Source organism: Pongo pygmaeus, chromosome 21, assembly GCF_028885625.2.
Source record: "Pongo pygmaeus isolate AG05252 chromosome 21, NHGRI_mPonPyg2-v2.0_pri, whole genome shotgun sequence".
Classification (NCBI taxonomy): domain Eukaryota; kingdom Metazoa; phylum Chordata; class Mammalia; order Primates; family Hominidae; genus Pongo; species Pongo pygmaeus.
Genome location: NC_072394.2, coordinates 28,955,901 through 28,973,823, shown reverse-complemented (window position 1 = coordinate 28,973,823; position 17,923 = coordinate 28,955,901). Strand labels below are relative to the sequence as shown.

The 17,923-nt window shown below is 42.1% G+C and overlaps 1 protein-coding gene across 4 annotated transcripts; it reads left to right on the top strand.

Moving 5' to 3' along the window:
- The first annotated feature begins 1,529 nt into the window (after nt 1-1,529).
- On the top strand, nt 1,530-16,841 carry PRNP (prion protein (Kanno blood group)). 4 transcript variants are annotated; one of them, XM_054467909.2, is made up of 2 exons: nt 1,530-1,790; nt 14,500-16,841. In XM_054467909.2, the coding sequence occupies exon 2, from the start codon at nt 14,505-14,507 to the stop codon at nt 15,240-15,242; it is 738 nt and encodes a 245-aa protein (XP_054323884.1). In that variant the 5' UTR covers nt 1,530-1,790; nt 14,500-14,504; the 3' UTR covers nt 15,243-16,841. The 4 variants fall into 4 exon arrangements, with proteins under 4 accessions (XP_054323884.1, XP_054323881.1, XP_054323882.1 ...); XM_054467906.2 differs by having other exon boundaries at nt 1,582-1,790; nt 14,495-16,841; XM_054467907.2 differs by having other exon boundaries at nt 1,646-1,786; nt 14,495-16,841.
- The last annotated feature ends 1,082 nt before the right edge of the window (nt 16,842-17,923 follow it).

Below are 17,923 nucleotides of genomic sequence, written 5' to 3'. Positions count from 1 at the left end.
ACTTCCAGCCCCACCCCGGCTCTGTCCTCCCACCCAGCTCTGTCCTCCCTGCAGGCCCTGAGCCTCTAGGAGACTCAGACACTCTGCTGCCCGCTGAGTTCATCTCCCAGTGAGCCATCTCTGAGGAAAGGAGGTAAGGCTCTGAACACGATGTCAACCTAAGCATTACATAACACTGATAGGTTGTAAAATGGCCTCGCTGCCTAGTGCTCATTCTAACTGGCCACAATCCAGTCGTCCCTGTTGCACTGAGTCAGCTCCCTCCAAAGGCGGCGCTTTCCAGGCCTCCCATTGCCCTTTCCCAGCAGAACTTTCAAGTGTTCACCCACACTCACATAAACATGGCCCAGGCACTGTTTACAGCAGCTCTCCTCTGTGCATTCTCCTGACTTCTCCTGTCTCTCGCCATTTGTCCCCCTCCCCTGCAACTTGAGTGACAGTGATTGGTCCTGAGATGCAAATATTTAATGCACATATGTTTACAAAGCAGCCTCAGCTTTTTTTTTTTTTTTTTTTTTGGGAGAGAGAGAAAGAGTGAGACAGGGTCTTGGTCTATAGCCCTGTGGCCCAGGCTGGAGTGCAGTGGCACGATTACAGCTCACTGCAGCCTCTACCTCCTGGGCTCAAGCAATCCTCCCATCTCAGCCTCCCCAGTAGCTGGGACTACAGGCCTGTGCCACCGTTCCCAGCTAATTTTTTTTATTTTTTGTAGAAATGGGGCCTCACTACGTTGCCCACTCTGGTCTCAAACTCCTGAGATCAAGCAATCTTCCTGCCTTGGCCTCTCAAAGTGCTGGGATTACAGGCCTGAGCCACTGAACCTGGCTGTCAACATTCTTAAATCTCTTTCCTTACATGCTTCCTAAACCTCTCACCCAAAACTAGGAGACTAGATGTCCTATTTTCCCCAGGGCATGCCTGGTTTACGCCCATTTCACTCTTAAAAGTGCCCAATTTGGGTAATAATTCATAAGATCCCCCTCCTTCTAAATCTTGTCCATCACTTCATCCCTCGCTCTCCTTTAAAATGAGACAGTTGTCAGCAAGAATCCTGGGCAAGAACACACCACCCTGTTTCGTAGAAGATATCTCAGGTAATGTGCAAAGAGGGGTTTTTAAACGGAGCGTATTTTTCTCATTTGTTAATATCACCACCTAAATCATCTCTTGCCTAAAACAAGGAGTAGAAAGTGAATGAACGAAGGAACAGGTGATGGTCAGTGTCCTTTCTACGCCTCAAAATTTAAGAGTTTATGTGAAAATTCATAAATATTAATCTCAATCCAGGGTAAGCAAAATGTTTTGCTTTCCTCTTTAGAAATTTCTGGTTGCCAAAGTTCCAGAAATTGCCTCCTCATTCCCGAGCCTTTCATTTTCTCGATTTCTCCATTATGTAACGGGGAGCTGGAGCTTTGGGCCGAATTTCCAATTAAAGATGATTTTTACAGTCAATGAGCCACGTCAGGGAGCGATGGCACCCGCAGGCGGTATCAACTGATGCAAGTGTTCAAGCGAATCTCAACTCGTTTTTTCCGGTGACTCATTCTCGGCCCTGCTTGGCAGCGCTGCACCCTTTAACTTAAACCTCGGCCGGCCGCCCGCCGGGGGCACAGAGCGTGCACCCGGCCGCGCGGCAATTGGTCCCCGCGCCGACCTCCGCCCGCGAGCGCCGCCGCTTCCCTTCCCCGCCCCGCGTCCCTCCCCCTCGGCCCCGCGCGTCGCCTGTCCTCCGAGCCAGTCGCTGACAGCCGCGGCGCCGCGAGCTTCTCCTCTCCTCACGACCGAGGCAGGTAAACACCCGGGGTGGGAGGAACGCGGGCGGGGGCAGGGGAGCCGCGGGGGCCGAGTGAGGACCCCGGGCCTCGGGTCCCAGGCGCAAGGGTGCCCGGCCGGGCAGGGTCGGTACCCCAGTGAGTAGGGGCCGGGGGCTGCCCCGCGGGCGCGTGACGCGTCTCGGGCCTGCCCGGGTGCCCTGGTCTCGGCTCGGGTGAGGCGGCTTGGCTTCGCTTTTCAGGTTAAGAAAGCTCCCTTTACTCCGCGTGGGGGGCTGGAGATACTGGCGGAGCCCCGTTAGGGAGGTCGGTGGGCCGGGGTCTCAGCGCCCCCTGCACCCCGCGCAGGTCTGGCCCAGCAGGCGATCGCCGGCGCCCAGGGAACTCCGGGAGGGCCGCCAGCGGGCTCCGCAGGGCGCGGGGCGAGGAGGGGCGCCTGGGGGCCGCGGGGCTCGCGCTCCCCGCCCGTTGGCCGCCCCTCGGAGGCCGAAATCGGGGCCCAGAACGCCCCTTGGCAAGGCCTGGCGCTTCCGCGATGCCCAGAGGGTGCTTGGGGGGATGGAGAGAGGGGCGCCCGCTGGGGGAGTTCCGGGCGCCTCGGTGCCCCTCCCGCCGCAGCTGCAGCGTTCCTCCCGGGAGGCGGCCCAGCCCTTCATCCTCGCCGCCGGAGCTTCTCCGAGGGAGGCCGCAGCCTTGCGGCAGTCGCCACAGCCTGGAGAAGCGGCCCACGCGGACTGGCGGCCCGGGCCTCGGGCCTCGACGGGGGCGGGGTCCGGGGAGGCCCCACCCTCTGTTCTCCAGGGGCGGGGAGAGAGGAGCTGCAGGTCTGCGGCCTGGCCCCAGGTGCGACGGCGGACCGCAGCTTGGCCAGTCACATTCCTCCCAGTCCCCCTGGAGGGAGAACACTGGCCATGGGGGGCTCCAAGGAACAACTAGCCTCGGATGACGACCCTTGGGTCACCGGTCTCCCCACCTGTGCGGCAGGCGCCTTCACGTTTCATTATTAAACAATGGGGAGAAATCCATGTTTACTGTCCTTTTTAAGGAATTTTTTGCTCTTCTCTTTGAGATGGCTGTAGGAAATAGATTTTTTTTTTTAACCTCGCAATTCCACCACGGTCACATCCATCCTCGCCATCGCAAAGCCACAGCTCTCCGTTTTTGTTTCCTAGCCTCCAGATTCTCACACAACACAGTGCAGTTTCACTTCTATAATGATGAGGATCTTCATGGCCGCGTTATTTTCTTGTTCTGAGAGCATCACGGTTTAATTAGCAGTTCCCCATATGATTTGAGGTGTTTCCCGTTTCCTTAGGGAAAACTCCTGGTAGAATAGGATTAAGGATTTTTACAAATATAATTATCAAACACATAGGAACAGGGAATTGGATAAATATGTTAAACTTCTGGAAGAATCAACAACGCTCTTAGATTTGTAGAAGAAAGGGAAAAATCACCAGTGGAAAGGAGCAATTTTACTTACACAAACACGGAGAAGGTCTTACAGTGAAAAAAAGCTAACCAGTAAGGGGAAAAGCAGGCAGAGGGGTAGGATGTGATTTGTATGTTATTTGTATCTAACACAAGTCTTCCACACTGAAAGGAAAATATTAAGATTATAATAGATAAATGCAAAATGATGAGTCATTTACACAATAAAATGCAAATTAGAGCATGTTTGGGTTATCATTTTACATCTATTAAAATAACCAAAATAATTAATAGTAACAGCAACCCTTGCTGGAAGGTTGCCCAAAACTTGGCATTTTCAAGTGTCTGGGGAGGTGGCAGGGCTTTGGGGTCACAAAGATGGTTCTGCAGTCAATTTTGTGACTTTGGACAGGCTACCTAACTTCCTGATCCTCCTTTTGTCCACTCATAGAATGGAGGAAATGATAGCTACTTTCTGCGTCTGTATGTATGAGTTATCGGGGGCATTTCAAACCAGCACAAACCTTTTGTTAAGCAATCTGGTGATGCATTAAGAAGTTGGAAGCTGTGACCCAGAAACCCCACTCCTGAGAATTTACCTGCAATGGAAGAAACAAACAAAAAAAAACAGGCATGTTTTCCTAGCAGAATGATCTAAAATTAGAACACCTGGAAAAGAGCCTAAATGTATAACACCAGGGCAGTAGCTAAGAAAATTATGACACATTAACTGAAATGAACATTATATAACCATCAAAAATCATGATTTTGGAGCCTGTGATATGTGGGGAAAAACTGATAAGTAAAAAAGTGGGTTATTAACTGCACGTGTTTACTCTAACATGAACGCATATGTGAAAAATCTGAAAGGAAAAGCACAGAAAATGGACGTTTTCATTGAAATTATCGGTGATCTTAATTTTCTTTTGGTGAATATATTGCTCTCACTAAATAAGGACATTTAAAAAATAGTTCACAGTTTTTAATTTTTTAAATGAAATGGACCCACAGTTTTCTGTAAGAGAAAGGAGAGACTGTTATATTTGCTACTTAGAATAAAAGATTTTTAGCCAATCTTGTTTCCTTTTTCAAATATTTTTCCATTTTTTTAGTTGATTAATGATTTAGTAATTTGTACATTGGGTTTTTTTAAGAATCAGTTCTTAGATTCATTTATCAATTCTAGTTTTTTGTTGTTGTTTTTAAGGACTCCTGAATATTTTTCAAAACTGAACAATTTCAGCCATGTCTAAGCTTTCTGTCTTCCTGGAGGCACAAATCTAGTTAAGCTGAACCACAACAGATTGTACATATCCTGCAGAACCTCTGTGGTCTTAGGAAGGTTGAAAGTCACCAACTGTCACAAAAAATAGGGTCAGGAAAGGCTGTGATCACAAGCTCTTGATCCAGAGGCCACTTGGGTCCATCTGTGTAACTCACACCTTGTTGCATCATCATTTCTTGTAAAATCAGCTTAATTTTGCAGAGAAATGGCCACAGATTTTTAGAATTATGCTGAATTATGTAAGGGAGCAGCCATTTTAAAAATAATGTAATAAAATAACAATAATAACATAACAGAAGTTTCTGCACCACACTGACACTGAACATGGCTCTCAACCAACTAGCCAAACCAAGCTGAAAGATTCTCTAAACTTCCGTTTTAACTTACTTCGTCCATTCTCCCTTTTCAGATCTTATTTCTTCTTCCAAGGCAACTATATCCACTGTGAACTGCTGCATATTAAACATTCAAAACATATCTATATCTAACCCAGTGATGGCTACAGCATTATAAAATAACTCCTAAGTGAATAGTGTGTGCAGCAATTCTCACAGCTAGGAGAATTTTTTTTTCTCAATGTGTTAACCATTCCTTTTTCTCCAACTGCATTCTACTTAAACTGTTACAGTATTGTGTGATCACTTTAAGGGAGGTAATCCTTCAGTGAAAAGCATTATAAATGTTGAAGATTAGACCCCTGAGGACCTAGCACTGAAGCCTGATCACGGGTGCCAATTCCCTGAGAAGCTTTTACAGATTCCCAAATCCCATCGCTAGGCACTCTCTGACTGGCTTGTGATGGGTTCCAGCAATGTTGTTTTTTGAAAGCTCCTCAGGTAATTTTGATGATGGACCGGTTGGGGACCCTTTGCTCTGTTCAGTTTGTGGTTTCTAGGTGCCAGTGAGAAACCCCTACCCCCAATTTTTGCGCGAAATTTTTTTCAGCTTACATCAAGTTCTTTATGGACCTCAAAAAATTAAAATATAACAAGGGAATTTACTTAGCTCAGAAGAGACAAGGGACACTATGGGGTGAAGGTCGGAGGCTGTTTGACATTTGCCCCTTCCCAATGTAACTAATTAAGCTTCAAGTTGTAATGTGTTTTATGGGCTTTAGTGGCTATATTTGGATCTCAGCTCCAACACCTTGGACTGTTACAAATTTGGGATAAGTTCTTACTAGCTCTGACTCTCACTCCCCATCTATAAATGGGAATAAGATGAACGGGGTAATTTGTAGATTTTTTGGTACCCTCTCTCTAGTTCCACTGTTTTGCCATTCTGCTCATCCACCAATGCCATGTGATCTTATTGTAGCTTTGCACTCTGACACCTGGCAGGTCAAGTGCACCCTGGATTATCTTTTCATTAAAAATTTTCTTCAGTCTTTTAAGTTTTGAGTATAATTTCACAATGTCTTTTAAAATTTCTTTTGAATTCTTTTTCAAATTTATTTATTTTTTTCTTTGACAGATAAGATTATATGTATTGTGTACAAAATTAGAAAGAGAGCTTTTCCTCTAAGATCTGAAACAAGACAAGAATGCTCACACGCACCAGTTCTATTCAACATATGGTACTGCAAGTCCTAGCCAGGACAGTTAGACAAGAGAAAGAAATAAAGAGCATCCAAATTTGAAAGGAAAAAGTTAAATTTTTCCTATTTGGAGACGACATGATTTTACACTTATAAAACCCTAAAGACTCCACCAGAAAACCATTAGAACTAATAAATTCAGTAAAGTTGCAGGATACAAAATTAACATACAAAAATCAGTAGTGTTTCTATATGCCAACAGTGAACTATCTGGAAAGAAATAAAAAGAAAGTGCCATTTACAATAGCTACAAAATAAAATATTTCAGAATAAATTTAGCCAAGAAGGTGGAAGATCTCTACACTGAAAACTATAAAACACTGATGAAAGAAATTCAAGGAGACACAAATAGAAAGATAGCCCATGCTCATGGGGGAATAATTAATGTTGTTAAAATGTCCATACTACCCAAAGTGATCTACAGATTCAATAGAATCCCTATCAAAATACCAATGACATTCTTCACAGAAATAGAAAAAACAATCCTAAAATTCGGTGAAGGTGGCATCTTTGTCTCGTTTCAGATCTAAGAGGAAAAGCTCTCAATTTTTCACCATTAAGTATGATGTTAGCTGTGACCTTGTCATATGTGGCCATTATTGTGTTGAGGTACAATCCTTCTATACCTAATTCATTGAGAGTTTTTATCATGAAAGAATGTTGAATTTTGTCAAACGCTTTTTCTGCATCTATTGAAATGATTGTATGGTTATTGTCTCATTCTGTTACTGTGATGTATCACGCTTATTGATTGGTGTATGTTGAACCATGCTTGCATCCCTGGGATGAATCCCACTGTATCATAGTCAATGATCATTTTAATGAGCTGTTGAATTTGCTTTGCTAGAATTTTGTTAAGAATTTTTGCACCTATGTTCATCAGGGATATTGGCCTATACTGCCATTTTCTTGTATTTTTTTGTGGGACTTTGATATCAGGATAATGCTGGTTTCTCCTGTTATTAATTTCTAGTTTTATACCATCATGCTTAGAAAAAAAACTTGATACAATTTCAGTCTAATTAAGTTTGTTAAGACTTGTTTTATGGCCTAACATATTATCTATCCTGGAGAATGCTCCATGTGCTGTTGAGAAGAATGTGTATTCTGCAGCTGTTGGATGGAATGTCCTGTATTTGTCCGTTTGGATCCATTTGGTCTAAGTGAAGTGTAAGTCTGATGCTTCCTTATTTATTTTCTTTCTAAATCACCTGTCCAAAAATCTAAGAGATCCAAAGCAAACAGGGGGTTATAAAATTATCTTTGAATTCTGACTGAAATTGTGTTTACTTTATAGATTATTTGCTGGTGACTTGGTATCTTTCAATATTGGTTTCCTGAACAAAAAACGTTATATGTCTTTCTCTTTTTCCAGTCTTCTTTTATGTCTCAGCAAAATTTTGTAGCTTGCCTACTACTTATTTTCAGATTAAATCCTAGATATTTTCAATTTTTACTGCCATTATGAATGAATGTTTTTCCCCATGAAATGTTTAACTACAGCTGATTTAGGGACTCACTGAGTTTTGATTTGTTGATTTGAAAAACTACCACCCTGTTGAGCTCACATATTTATTCTAAGACATTTTTTGAGATTTTCCTGAATTTTCCAGGTAAAAAAATTATACCTAGATGAATTTATAGAACAACCTAATAGCATAAAAGCAATAGATTATTGTTCACCACATTAATGGGAATGCCTTTTCTCTTAAAATTATGATATCTTGGGCTTTGTGTTTGTGACAGAATTTCTTTATGATGGAAAGAGACTATCCTTCCAGTTCTATAGAAACGTTTTAAAAATAGCTTAAATTTTTAAAAATTTAGGAATGATATTGATTTTCTTTGAAAACTTTTCAATATCTGAAGAAAATCTTTTTTTCTTCCTAACCTATTAATAGAGCTCCTGATTTTCAACCATTCTTGTATTCCTAAAATAATCCATATTGGTCATAATGTATTCTTCTTTTACTAAACTGTTAAAATAAGTTGGGTGCTGTTTTTTTAGATTTTGGCACCTGTGTGAGAGGAGGGTGCCATGGCAGGGTGGCTAAGTGTGCCCACCTGCGTACTAGCATTTGAATTTTGGCCCCTTATCCCATTGGCTCTAAACACTACATCTCAGGTGAAGACGCCCAAATGTTTATCTCTACTAAGTTACAGATTCCTGTAACAATTGCCTAAATTGATACTCCCACTTGAATGTCTCATAGGTGTGGCAAAGTTTACATGTCCATACTGAAACTCTTGGTTTTCTCTCCCAGGCATGACCCTCCACCAGTTTGTCCTATTTCAGTAGATGGCATCACCGCCATCTCCCTGGTTATGGAAGCCCCAGACCCGGGCAACTCTCACTTCTCCATCCACTCAACCAGCAAGTCTTATTGGCTCTTTCTGTAAAATATGTCTCATTTATTCACAGCCTGCTAGCTGCATGGACTCCATCCCAGGCCATGCCACCATCTTCCCGCAGTAGTTTCTTAACTGGCCTCTCCATTCCCTTTCTTGTCCCACTAAATTTTCTTCTATTTAAGAAAAAATGTTTTGTAGACATGGGGTTTCACCATGTTGCCCAGGCTGGTCTCAAACTCCTGGGCTCAAGCAATCCTCCTGCCTGAGCTTCCCAAAGTGCTGGGATTATAGGCTTGAGCTGAGCTTTTTAAAAAACATTCTATGATGTTACTGTTCTACTAAGACCCTTTAATGGCTCCCCACTGCTTTCAGAGGAAAATAGAAATTTCTCTCTGTGGACCATGAGGCCCTCATGATCTGACCCTCACCACCTCCCTAGTCTCAGCAGTCCACCTGCCACTGTCTCATGGGGCTCCACAGATTTGATCTTCTTTTTGGTCCTTAAGCCCACCAAGCTAAGTATCTTATTCAAAACTGTGTCCTCAGCCCCTAGCACAATTCTTGACCCTTAGAATTCTGACACTTAAAATGTGTGTTAAGCTAATCAATAAATTATTGTGCCAGGCATGGTGGCACAATAATGTGTTGTGGGTCACCTATATATAGCTGTGGCTCACACCTATAATCCCAGCACTTTGGGAGGCTGAGGCCTGCAGATTGGTTGAGCCCAGGAATTTGAGACCAGCCTGGGCAACATGGCGAGACCCCATCACTACTAAAAATACAAAAAAAAAAACCAGGCGTGGTGGTGCATACCTGTGGTCCCAGCTACTCAGGAGGATCACTTGAGCCTACTGGGTGGAGGTTGCAGAGAGCTGAGATCATGCCACTACACTTTGGCCTGGGTAAGACCCTGTCTCAAAAAAAAAAAAGGTTATGGTACAGTAAATATTATATTACAGTGTATAATTTTTGACAGCTTTTTTTCTCCATTTCTTCTATGGTTATTGGTCAGTTCTAGTCTTCTATTTTTTTTTTAAGCTGACACATACTGGCTGGGCATGGTGACTCACACTTGTAATCTCAGCACTTTGGGAGGCCAAGACAGGAAGATCTCTTGAGCCCAGAAGTTTGAGGCGAGCCTGGGCAACATAGCAAGACCCCATCTCTACCAGAAAAGAAACAACAACAACAACAAAAAGAAACTGGCACATACTAGTTATTCCATAAATATTTGTTAAATGAATTAATTCTAAAGTTGATTTTTATAATTTATATCTTAATAGAAAGACAATCCATCTCAGAGATATTTTTATTCATTAAGGAAAGTTGTATATAGTAATTTATTATCTTTTTAAAGCATTCTCTAAGGCAATTTCCCCTTACAGAGATATGTTTTCTAGTGATGTGTGTGTGTTACATTTTCAAATAACTCTTAATTTTACTTAGAAATTCCACATTTTTGTAGGTTTTATTTATTAAATTCGATTTTCATCTCTTATTAATTTATTAATTTATTATTAATAATTCTAATTTATTTTGAAGTTTTCTGTTTTCTTCTTTTTGAGTTGAATAATCATTTACTTTATTTCACTTCTTCTATTCAGTTGTATTATCCATGTTCCTCTGATAGCCATGTAGGTTCCAAATCCTCACGTTTTTCGAGTTCCTTAAAAAAATTTTTTGTGCTATCCTGATAAGCATTAAGTGTTATATCATTTTTTTTATTTTTATTACATTCTTAATGATTTTGATTATCTTTTTCTATCCTTTTGGGTTTCTCTCTTAGGTAAATGATCAGTTATATCTTTTGGCCATTTTTTTCTGTTGGAATTACTGTCTCTTACTGCTCTTTAAGAATTCCTTGAAAGTTTTAGAAATGAATCCTCTATTAATTTTAAGTACTAAAGTCCCTTTTACCATTGTATACTCTTTCTATTAACTTTGTCCAGAGTCAGCTTTATCGTGCTGAACAAGAATCTTTAAATTTTAATTTTTTTTTTAATTTTTAAGTTCAAGGGTACAAGTGCAGGTTTGTTCCATAGGTAAACTTGTGTCATGGGGGTTTGTCATACAGATTATTTCATCACTCAGGTACTAAGCCTAGTACCCATTAGTTATTTTTCCTGATCCTCTCCCTCCCCCAGCCCTCCGATAGGCCCTAGTATGTGTTGTTCCTCTGCATGCATCCATGTGTTCTCATCATTTAGGTCCCACTTATAAATGAGAACATGTAGAATTAGGTTTTCTGTTCCTGTGTCAGTTTGCATATCCCTGCAAAGAACATGATCTCGTTCTTTTCTGGGGCTGCATAGTATTTGATGGCATATGTGTACCACATTTTCATTATCCCATCTATCACTGATGGGCTTTTAGGTTGATTCCATGTCTTTGCTATTGTGGATACTTTTGCAATGAACATACACGTGCATGTGTCTTTGTAATAGGATGATTTATATTCCTTTGGGTATATACCTAGTAATGGGATTGCTGGGTCGAATGATATTTCCGTCTTTAGGTTTTTGAGGATGTAATCAAATTCATCAATTATTTGCCTTATGGTTTGTGCTTTTTGTTTAAAAAGTTCTTCCCCCATTCCTCCTCCAGGTCACAAAGACATTTGCCAATATTTTCCTCTTCTAGCACCAAACTTGTACCTTTCACATGTAAGTCTTGGATCCATCTAGAGTTCACTTTTGTATGTAGTTAGGGATCTAGTTTTCTTTTTCTTGTTTCCCAGAAGCATGAAACCTTCCTCCTTTATTGATTTGTGGTGCCCATGTCAGCATACATCAAGTCCCTGTTAAAGTGTATCTATGTGGGTTTCTCTCTCAACTTGCTTTTCTGTTTCCTTTGGTCTCTCCGTCTATTCCTGAGCTTTACCGTCCAGTCTTCGTCACTGTGGTTTTGTAGTGATTTCGTGTCTGCTTTGGCAGATTCCCTCCTCTTTACACTTTTTTTTTAAGGTTGACCTTATTATTCATGGACATTTTCTTCCCCATAGAAGTTTACTGAACTTCTCAAAAAATCCACCTGGAATTTTAACTGGCATTTTATTGAAACTACCAGTTCATTTTAAGATAATGGACATCTTTATAATACTGAGTTATCGCCATCAAGACCATGGAATGCCTCTCCATTTTTTTCAGATCATCTTCTATGTTCTCTGTATTAGAGTTATAATGTGTCACCCATTGGAAGTCTTTTCTTAGTTAAGTCAATTCCTAGACACTTTACAGTTTGGTTGTTACTTTGAATATCTATATTTTCTTCTGGTCAGTTATTGCTAGTGTAGAGGAATGCCGTTGGTTTTTGTAGGCTGACCTTCAGTCCCACAACCTTGCACTCTAGCATTGGTTCTCATGTTACCTCTGTTATTCTGTTGGATTTTCTATGTGCATGATCACACTAATTGCAAATAGTGTCAGCTAGAGCACTTTCCTTGCCATTCTTACACCTGTTACTTCTTTGCATATGGCCTTGGACAGCACCTTGAGTCCCATGACAATGGATGTCCCTGTTGTGTTTCTGAGTGTATTCTTAGCATTCTTCTTAGTAATAAACAGGTATTGACCATTACCATATACTTAATAGGATATCTTGAAATATGCCAGAGGACTAGGCCACTACCTGACTGGTGACAGAGAGTATCTTAGATGTATAGGCCCCCAGACATGCCAGTGTCCTCTGTCACCACCCATCTCCACTCCAAAGTTGTCTGGCCCCACCCACCTTCTGTGCCCGGTTCTTCTCTGTGCTTCTCTCACTATGCCATGTCCTCGCCTGTTCAGGTGTCTCTAAGAGCTCATAGATCCTTAACTCTTACAGCTTTAAATGAGGCACATTCAAAGCCCAACTCAGTGTCATTCCCTGCAGCCTCCTCTTCCTCCCATCTTACCCACTTCAGGTAATATCTCCAGCCAGCCAGAGTCTACTGCAGTAGCTGGCACATGAAATAAATGTTTGTTTAACTGAATTGAAAATGTTAGCTGGCCATTGTCAAAAAATACTATTTTGTAAATTTATAAATACGGTTCTCTTTGTATATCCATTATAAATATTTAATATTTAGTTTGATTATTCCTTATGCTTTGTAACATGTGTTTTCCCATTCATTCATTTGTCTAGCATTTATTTTGCATGTCTATGGGTCAAGCGCTCTGTCTAGGAACACTGCTGTGAACAAAACCAAACCCCCACCCTAAAGGAGCCTGCACTCCCGTGGAGAACATGAACAATAAGCGCGGAGGAAATAACATATATCTCAAGTAGCTGTAACTGCTCCAGAGAATAATGAAGCCAGGAAAAGGGGTGGGCTAGGGGGTGCTATTTTAGTAGAGTGATGGGAAGAGCCCCACTGAGCAAACTTTAGCCACATGAGTAGCTGGAAGAAAAGCCTTCTAGGCCCAGGGAACAGCAAGTGCAACAGCCCTGAGACAGGACGGGCTTGTCGGGTTTGAGGAACAGTGGGAGGCCTGAACCAGGTCACATGGGGCCCAGCCAGTATGGCCACGACTTTGTGTTTTATCCAGAGTACAAAGGAGCCTCATTGAGGGACAAGGGAAGTGGTATGATGTGACCCGCATATTAAGAGGAGAGCACTCAATGGCAGCCAGGGGAGGAGCAGGGAGGCTGGTTGGGAGGCTGTTGAAGGAATCAGGTGAGAAGTGATGGAAGCGCCAAATAAGATGGTCATGTTGGAAAATGTGAGAAGCTGAGGTGCTTAGCATTGATTTTCAAGGTAGAGCTACTGAGATTTGCTGATAGATCCAATGCATGCTGTGAGTGAAAATGCAGTCACTCTAGAGCATTGGCTGGATTTGTCACCCATTGCAGTGAATGGAGAAAGTGCTGACATAAAAGCCCTTTAGACTGAAAGCTACTGACTGAGGGGATGGTGCCCTAGTTTGATTTCCTGGGGTGTATGAGTAGCAGGGAGGCCAAGAGCTGGGCCTCACGGGATCGTGGGGACTACATCAGGGAAGCAGGCCTGCAGAGAACCTGCCCCACAGACCCCCACCTAAAAGAGCCTCCAAAAACCCTAACTGGCATGACCTGAGTACTTTAACTCTGCTTGTAACTTTCAAATATGTTTTTATTTGCTTATGACCACCAAGGCAAAACTTCCCATTTCAATAATGTTAGTAGAAACATAAACAGGATGTTAATTTATTTATTTGATAATTCTTTTATGAATATTATCCAATTTAATCATTAGCTCTGAAGGAGATGAAAACTAATTTTCAAAAAAATTTGCAGCTAATTGGGTGATAAAGGTAAGGGGTTTCTGAGTTCACAAAAATGTTCTAAAATTGACAACAGTTATGGTTGCACGTTTCATTAAATGTACTAAAAACCATTGAACTGTACATGACATATGGTGAATTATATGATATGTGAATTATATCTCAACAAGCTAGGTATTGTTTTTTTAAAAAATAAAAATAAAAAAGGAGAAAGAGAGAGGGAAAAAAAATTACAGATCATCCCAGCACTGAGGACAAGACTAACTTCAGTGTTCCAGTATATGCCATTTTAGGTTTTATGGCACACAGTGATGATTTGGAGCCTATGATTTGACATAGGGTATAGCAGGTACTGTTTAGCAATCATTTTACTATTGTCATAGGTCTCTGCTTTTGGAGCTAAGTGCCCAGGGTAAATGAGATCTTTAATTTGAAAAGAGATTATTGATTTGATGAATGTACATTCTCCAAAGGGTCATAAATTGTCATTCTGGGTGTTTGATCTGTTTGTTGTTTTGGTACAAAAATTAGAAGAAAATAATTCACTCATAAAATGTTAAATAATGAACTAAAATTCATTCATCAAGTCCATAACTTAGGGTCACATTTGTCCTTGGAGCAGGAGAAAGAGTTGTGTTCACCCTTTTCTTACTTTTGCTTTTGTCCTAAGTGCTTCAGAGAAGTACAGGGTGGGAACAGTGTTTCTACTGAGCAGCTGATACCATTGCTATGCACTCATTCATTATGCAGCAAACATTTCGTAATTTTAACATAAATATGGGACTCTGACGTTCTCCTCTTCATTTTGCAGAGCAGTCATCATGGCGAACCTTGGCTGCTGGATGCTGGTTCTCTTTGTGGCCACATGGAGTAACCTGGGCCTCTGCAAGAAGCGCCCAAAGCCTGGAGGATGGAACACTGGGGGCAGCCGATACCCGGGGCAGGGCAGCCCTGGAGGCAACCGCTACCCACCTCAGGGCGGTGGTGGCTGGGGGCAGCCTCATGGTGGTGGCTGGGGGCAGCCCCATGGTGGTGGCTGGGGACAGCCTCATGGTGGTGGCTGGGGTCAAGGAGGTGGTACCCACAGTCAGTGGAACAAGCCCAGTAAGCCAAAAACCAACATGAAGCACATGGCTGGTGCTGCAGCAGCTGGGGCAGTGGTGGGGGGCCTTGGTGGCTACATGCTGGGAAGTGCCATGAGCAGGCCCATCATACATTTTGGCAATGACTATGAGGACCGTTACTATCGTGAAAACATGTACCGTTACCCCAACCAAGTGTACTACAGGCCCGTGGATCAGTACAGCAACCAGAACAACTTTGTGCACGACTGCGTCAATATCACAATCAAGCAGCACACAGTCACCACAACCACCAAAGGGGAGAACTTCACCGAGACCGACGTTAAGATGATGGAGCGTGTGGTTGAGCAGATGTGTATCACGCAGTACGAGAGGGAATCTCAGGCCTATTACCAGAGAGGATCGAGCATGGTCCTCTTCTCCTCCCCACCTGTGATCCTCCTGATCTCTTTCCTCATCTTCCTAATAGTGGGATGAAGAAGGTCTTCCTGTTTTCACCATCTTTCTAATCTTTTTCCAGCTTGAGGGAGGGGGTAACCACCTGCAGCCCTTTTAGTGGTGGTGTCTCACTCTTTCTTCTCTCTTTGTCCTGGATAGGCTAATCAATACCCTTGGCACTGATGGGCACTGGAAAACATAGAGTAGACCTGAGATGCTAGTCAAGCCCCCTTTGATTGAGTTCATCATGAGCCGTTGCTAATGCCAGGCCAGTAAAAGTATAACAGCAAATAACCTTTGGTTAATCTGGACTTATTTTTGGACTTAGAGCAACAGATTGAGGCTAAACAAATCTCAGAACAGTCTGAAATACCTTTGCCTGGATACCTCTGGCTCCTTCAGCAGCTAGAGCTCAGTATACTAATGCCCTATCTTAGCAGAGATTTCATAGCTATTTAGAGATATTTTCCATTTTAAGAAAACCCGACAACATTTCTGCCAAGTTTGTTAGGAGGCCACATGATACTCATTCAAAAAAATCCTAGAAATTCTTAGCTCTTGGGACGCAGGCTCAGCCCGCTGGAGCATGAGCTCTGTGTCTATGGAGAACTGGGGTGATGTTTTACTTTTCACAGTATGGGCTACACAGCAGCTGTTCATTAAGAGTAAATATTGGCACAACACTAAACCTCTGGCTAAAGGACATATTCACAGTGAACATAACTGTAACATATATGAAAGGCTTCTGGGACTTAAAATCTAATGTTTGGGAATGGTGCCCTTGGAGGCAACCTCCCATTTTAGATGTTTAAAGGACCTATATGTGGCATTCCTTTCTTTAAACTATAGGTAATTAAGGCAGCCAAAAAGTAAATTGCCTTCTAGACACTGAAGGCAAATCTTTGTCCATTTACCTGGAAACCAGAATGATTTTGACACACAGGAGAGCTGCAGTTGTGAAAGCACCATCATCATAGAGGATGATGTAATTAAAAAATGGTCAGTGTGCAAAGAAAAGAACTGCTTGCATTTCTTTATTTCTGTCTCATAATTGTCAAAAACCAGAATTAGGTCAAGTTCATAGTTTCTGTAATTGGCTTTTGAATCAAAGAATAGGGAGACAATCTAAAAAATATCTTAGGTTGGAGATGACAGAAATATGATTGAGTTGAAGTGGAAAAAGAAATTCTGTTAACGTTCATTAAAGTAAAATTATTCCCTGAATTGTTTGATATTGTCACCTAGCAGATATGTATTACTTTTCTGCAATGTTATTATTGGCTTGCACTTTGTGAGTATTCTATGTAAAAATATATATGTATATAAAATATATATTGCATAGGACAGACTTAGGAGTTTTGTTTAGCACAGTTAACATCTGAAGTGTCTAATGCATTAACTTTTCTAAGGTACTGAATACTTAATATGTGGGAAACCCTTTTGTGTGGTCCTTAGGCTTACGATGTGCACTGAATCGTTTCATATAAGAATCCAAAGTGGACACCATTAACAGGTCTTTGAAATATGCATGTACTTTATATTTTCTATATTTGTAACTTTGCATGTTCTTGTTTTGTTATATAAAAAAATTATAAATGTTCAATATCTGACAAATTAAACGAGCGAAGATGAGCACCACCTCCCGTGTCTGCAGTTGTATTTCCTGGTGCTCGCCCTGTATTGGGGACCGTTTTGGGGGTTAATCTGAGCCAAGTGGCACTTTCAGTCCTCCCTTCTCAAGTGATGGCCTATGGTTCACACACTTCTCCCTGTTCCTGCCCTCGTCCTCACTTCCCAGTCACCCACTAGTTCATCTCTGCGGCTTTTGCATTTTCTCCACAAGTATCTAAGTGGGCTTAGCACTGGTAAACAGCAAAGGCACTATTGCAGCAGGAGGAACAGTCTGGGAGCTTTTTATCAGTCCTGGATTTAGAAATAGATTTTCTTGATTAAAATGAAAATTAACAAGCTCTAAAGAACTGTTGACCCTTGAACAACACAGGGATTAGAGGCACTGACCTGCTGCACAGTGAAAAATCTGCAGAGAAGTTTTTTTGTTTTTGTTTTTGTTTTTGTTTTTGAGAGGAGTCTTGCTCTGTCATCCAGGCTGGAGTACAGTGGCGTGATCTCAGCTCAGTGCAACCTCCATCTCCCGGGTTCAGGCGATTCTCCTGCCTCAGCCTCCTGAGTAGCTGGGAGTACAGGCGCCAGCCACCTCGCCCGGCTAATTTTTGTATTTTTAGTAGAGACGGAGTTTCACCATACTGGCCAGGCTGTTCTCAAACTCGGCCTCAAGTGATCTGCTCGCCTCAGCCACCCAAAGTGCTAGGATTACAAGCGTGAGCCACCGCGCCCGGCCTGCATAGAACTGTTAACTCCCCCAAAACTTAATTGCTAATAGACTAATTGCCTGCTGTTGGCCGGAAGCCTTACCAATAACGTAAACAGTCAGTTAACACGTATTTCGCATGTCATATATACTATATACTGTATTCTTACCATAAAGTAAGTTAGAGAAAATGTTATTAAAACATTGAGGAAGGAAAAGTATATTTACTATTCACTGACTGGAAGTGGATCATCATAAAGATCTTCATCCTCATCATCCTCACATTGAGGAAGGCTGAGGAGGAAGGGGAGGGGTTGGTCTTGCTGTCTCCTGGGTGGCAGAGGCAGAAGAAAATCTGTGTCTCGTGGACTCAGTTCCAACCTGTGGTGTT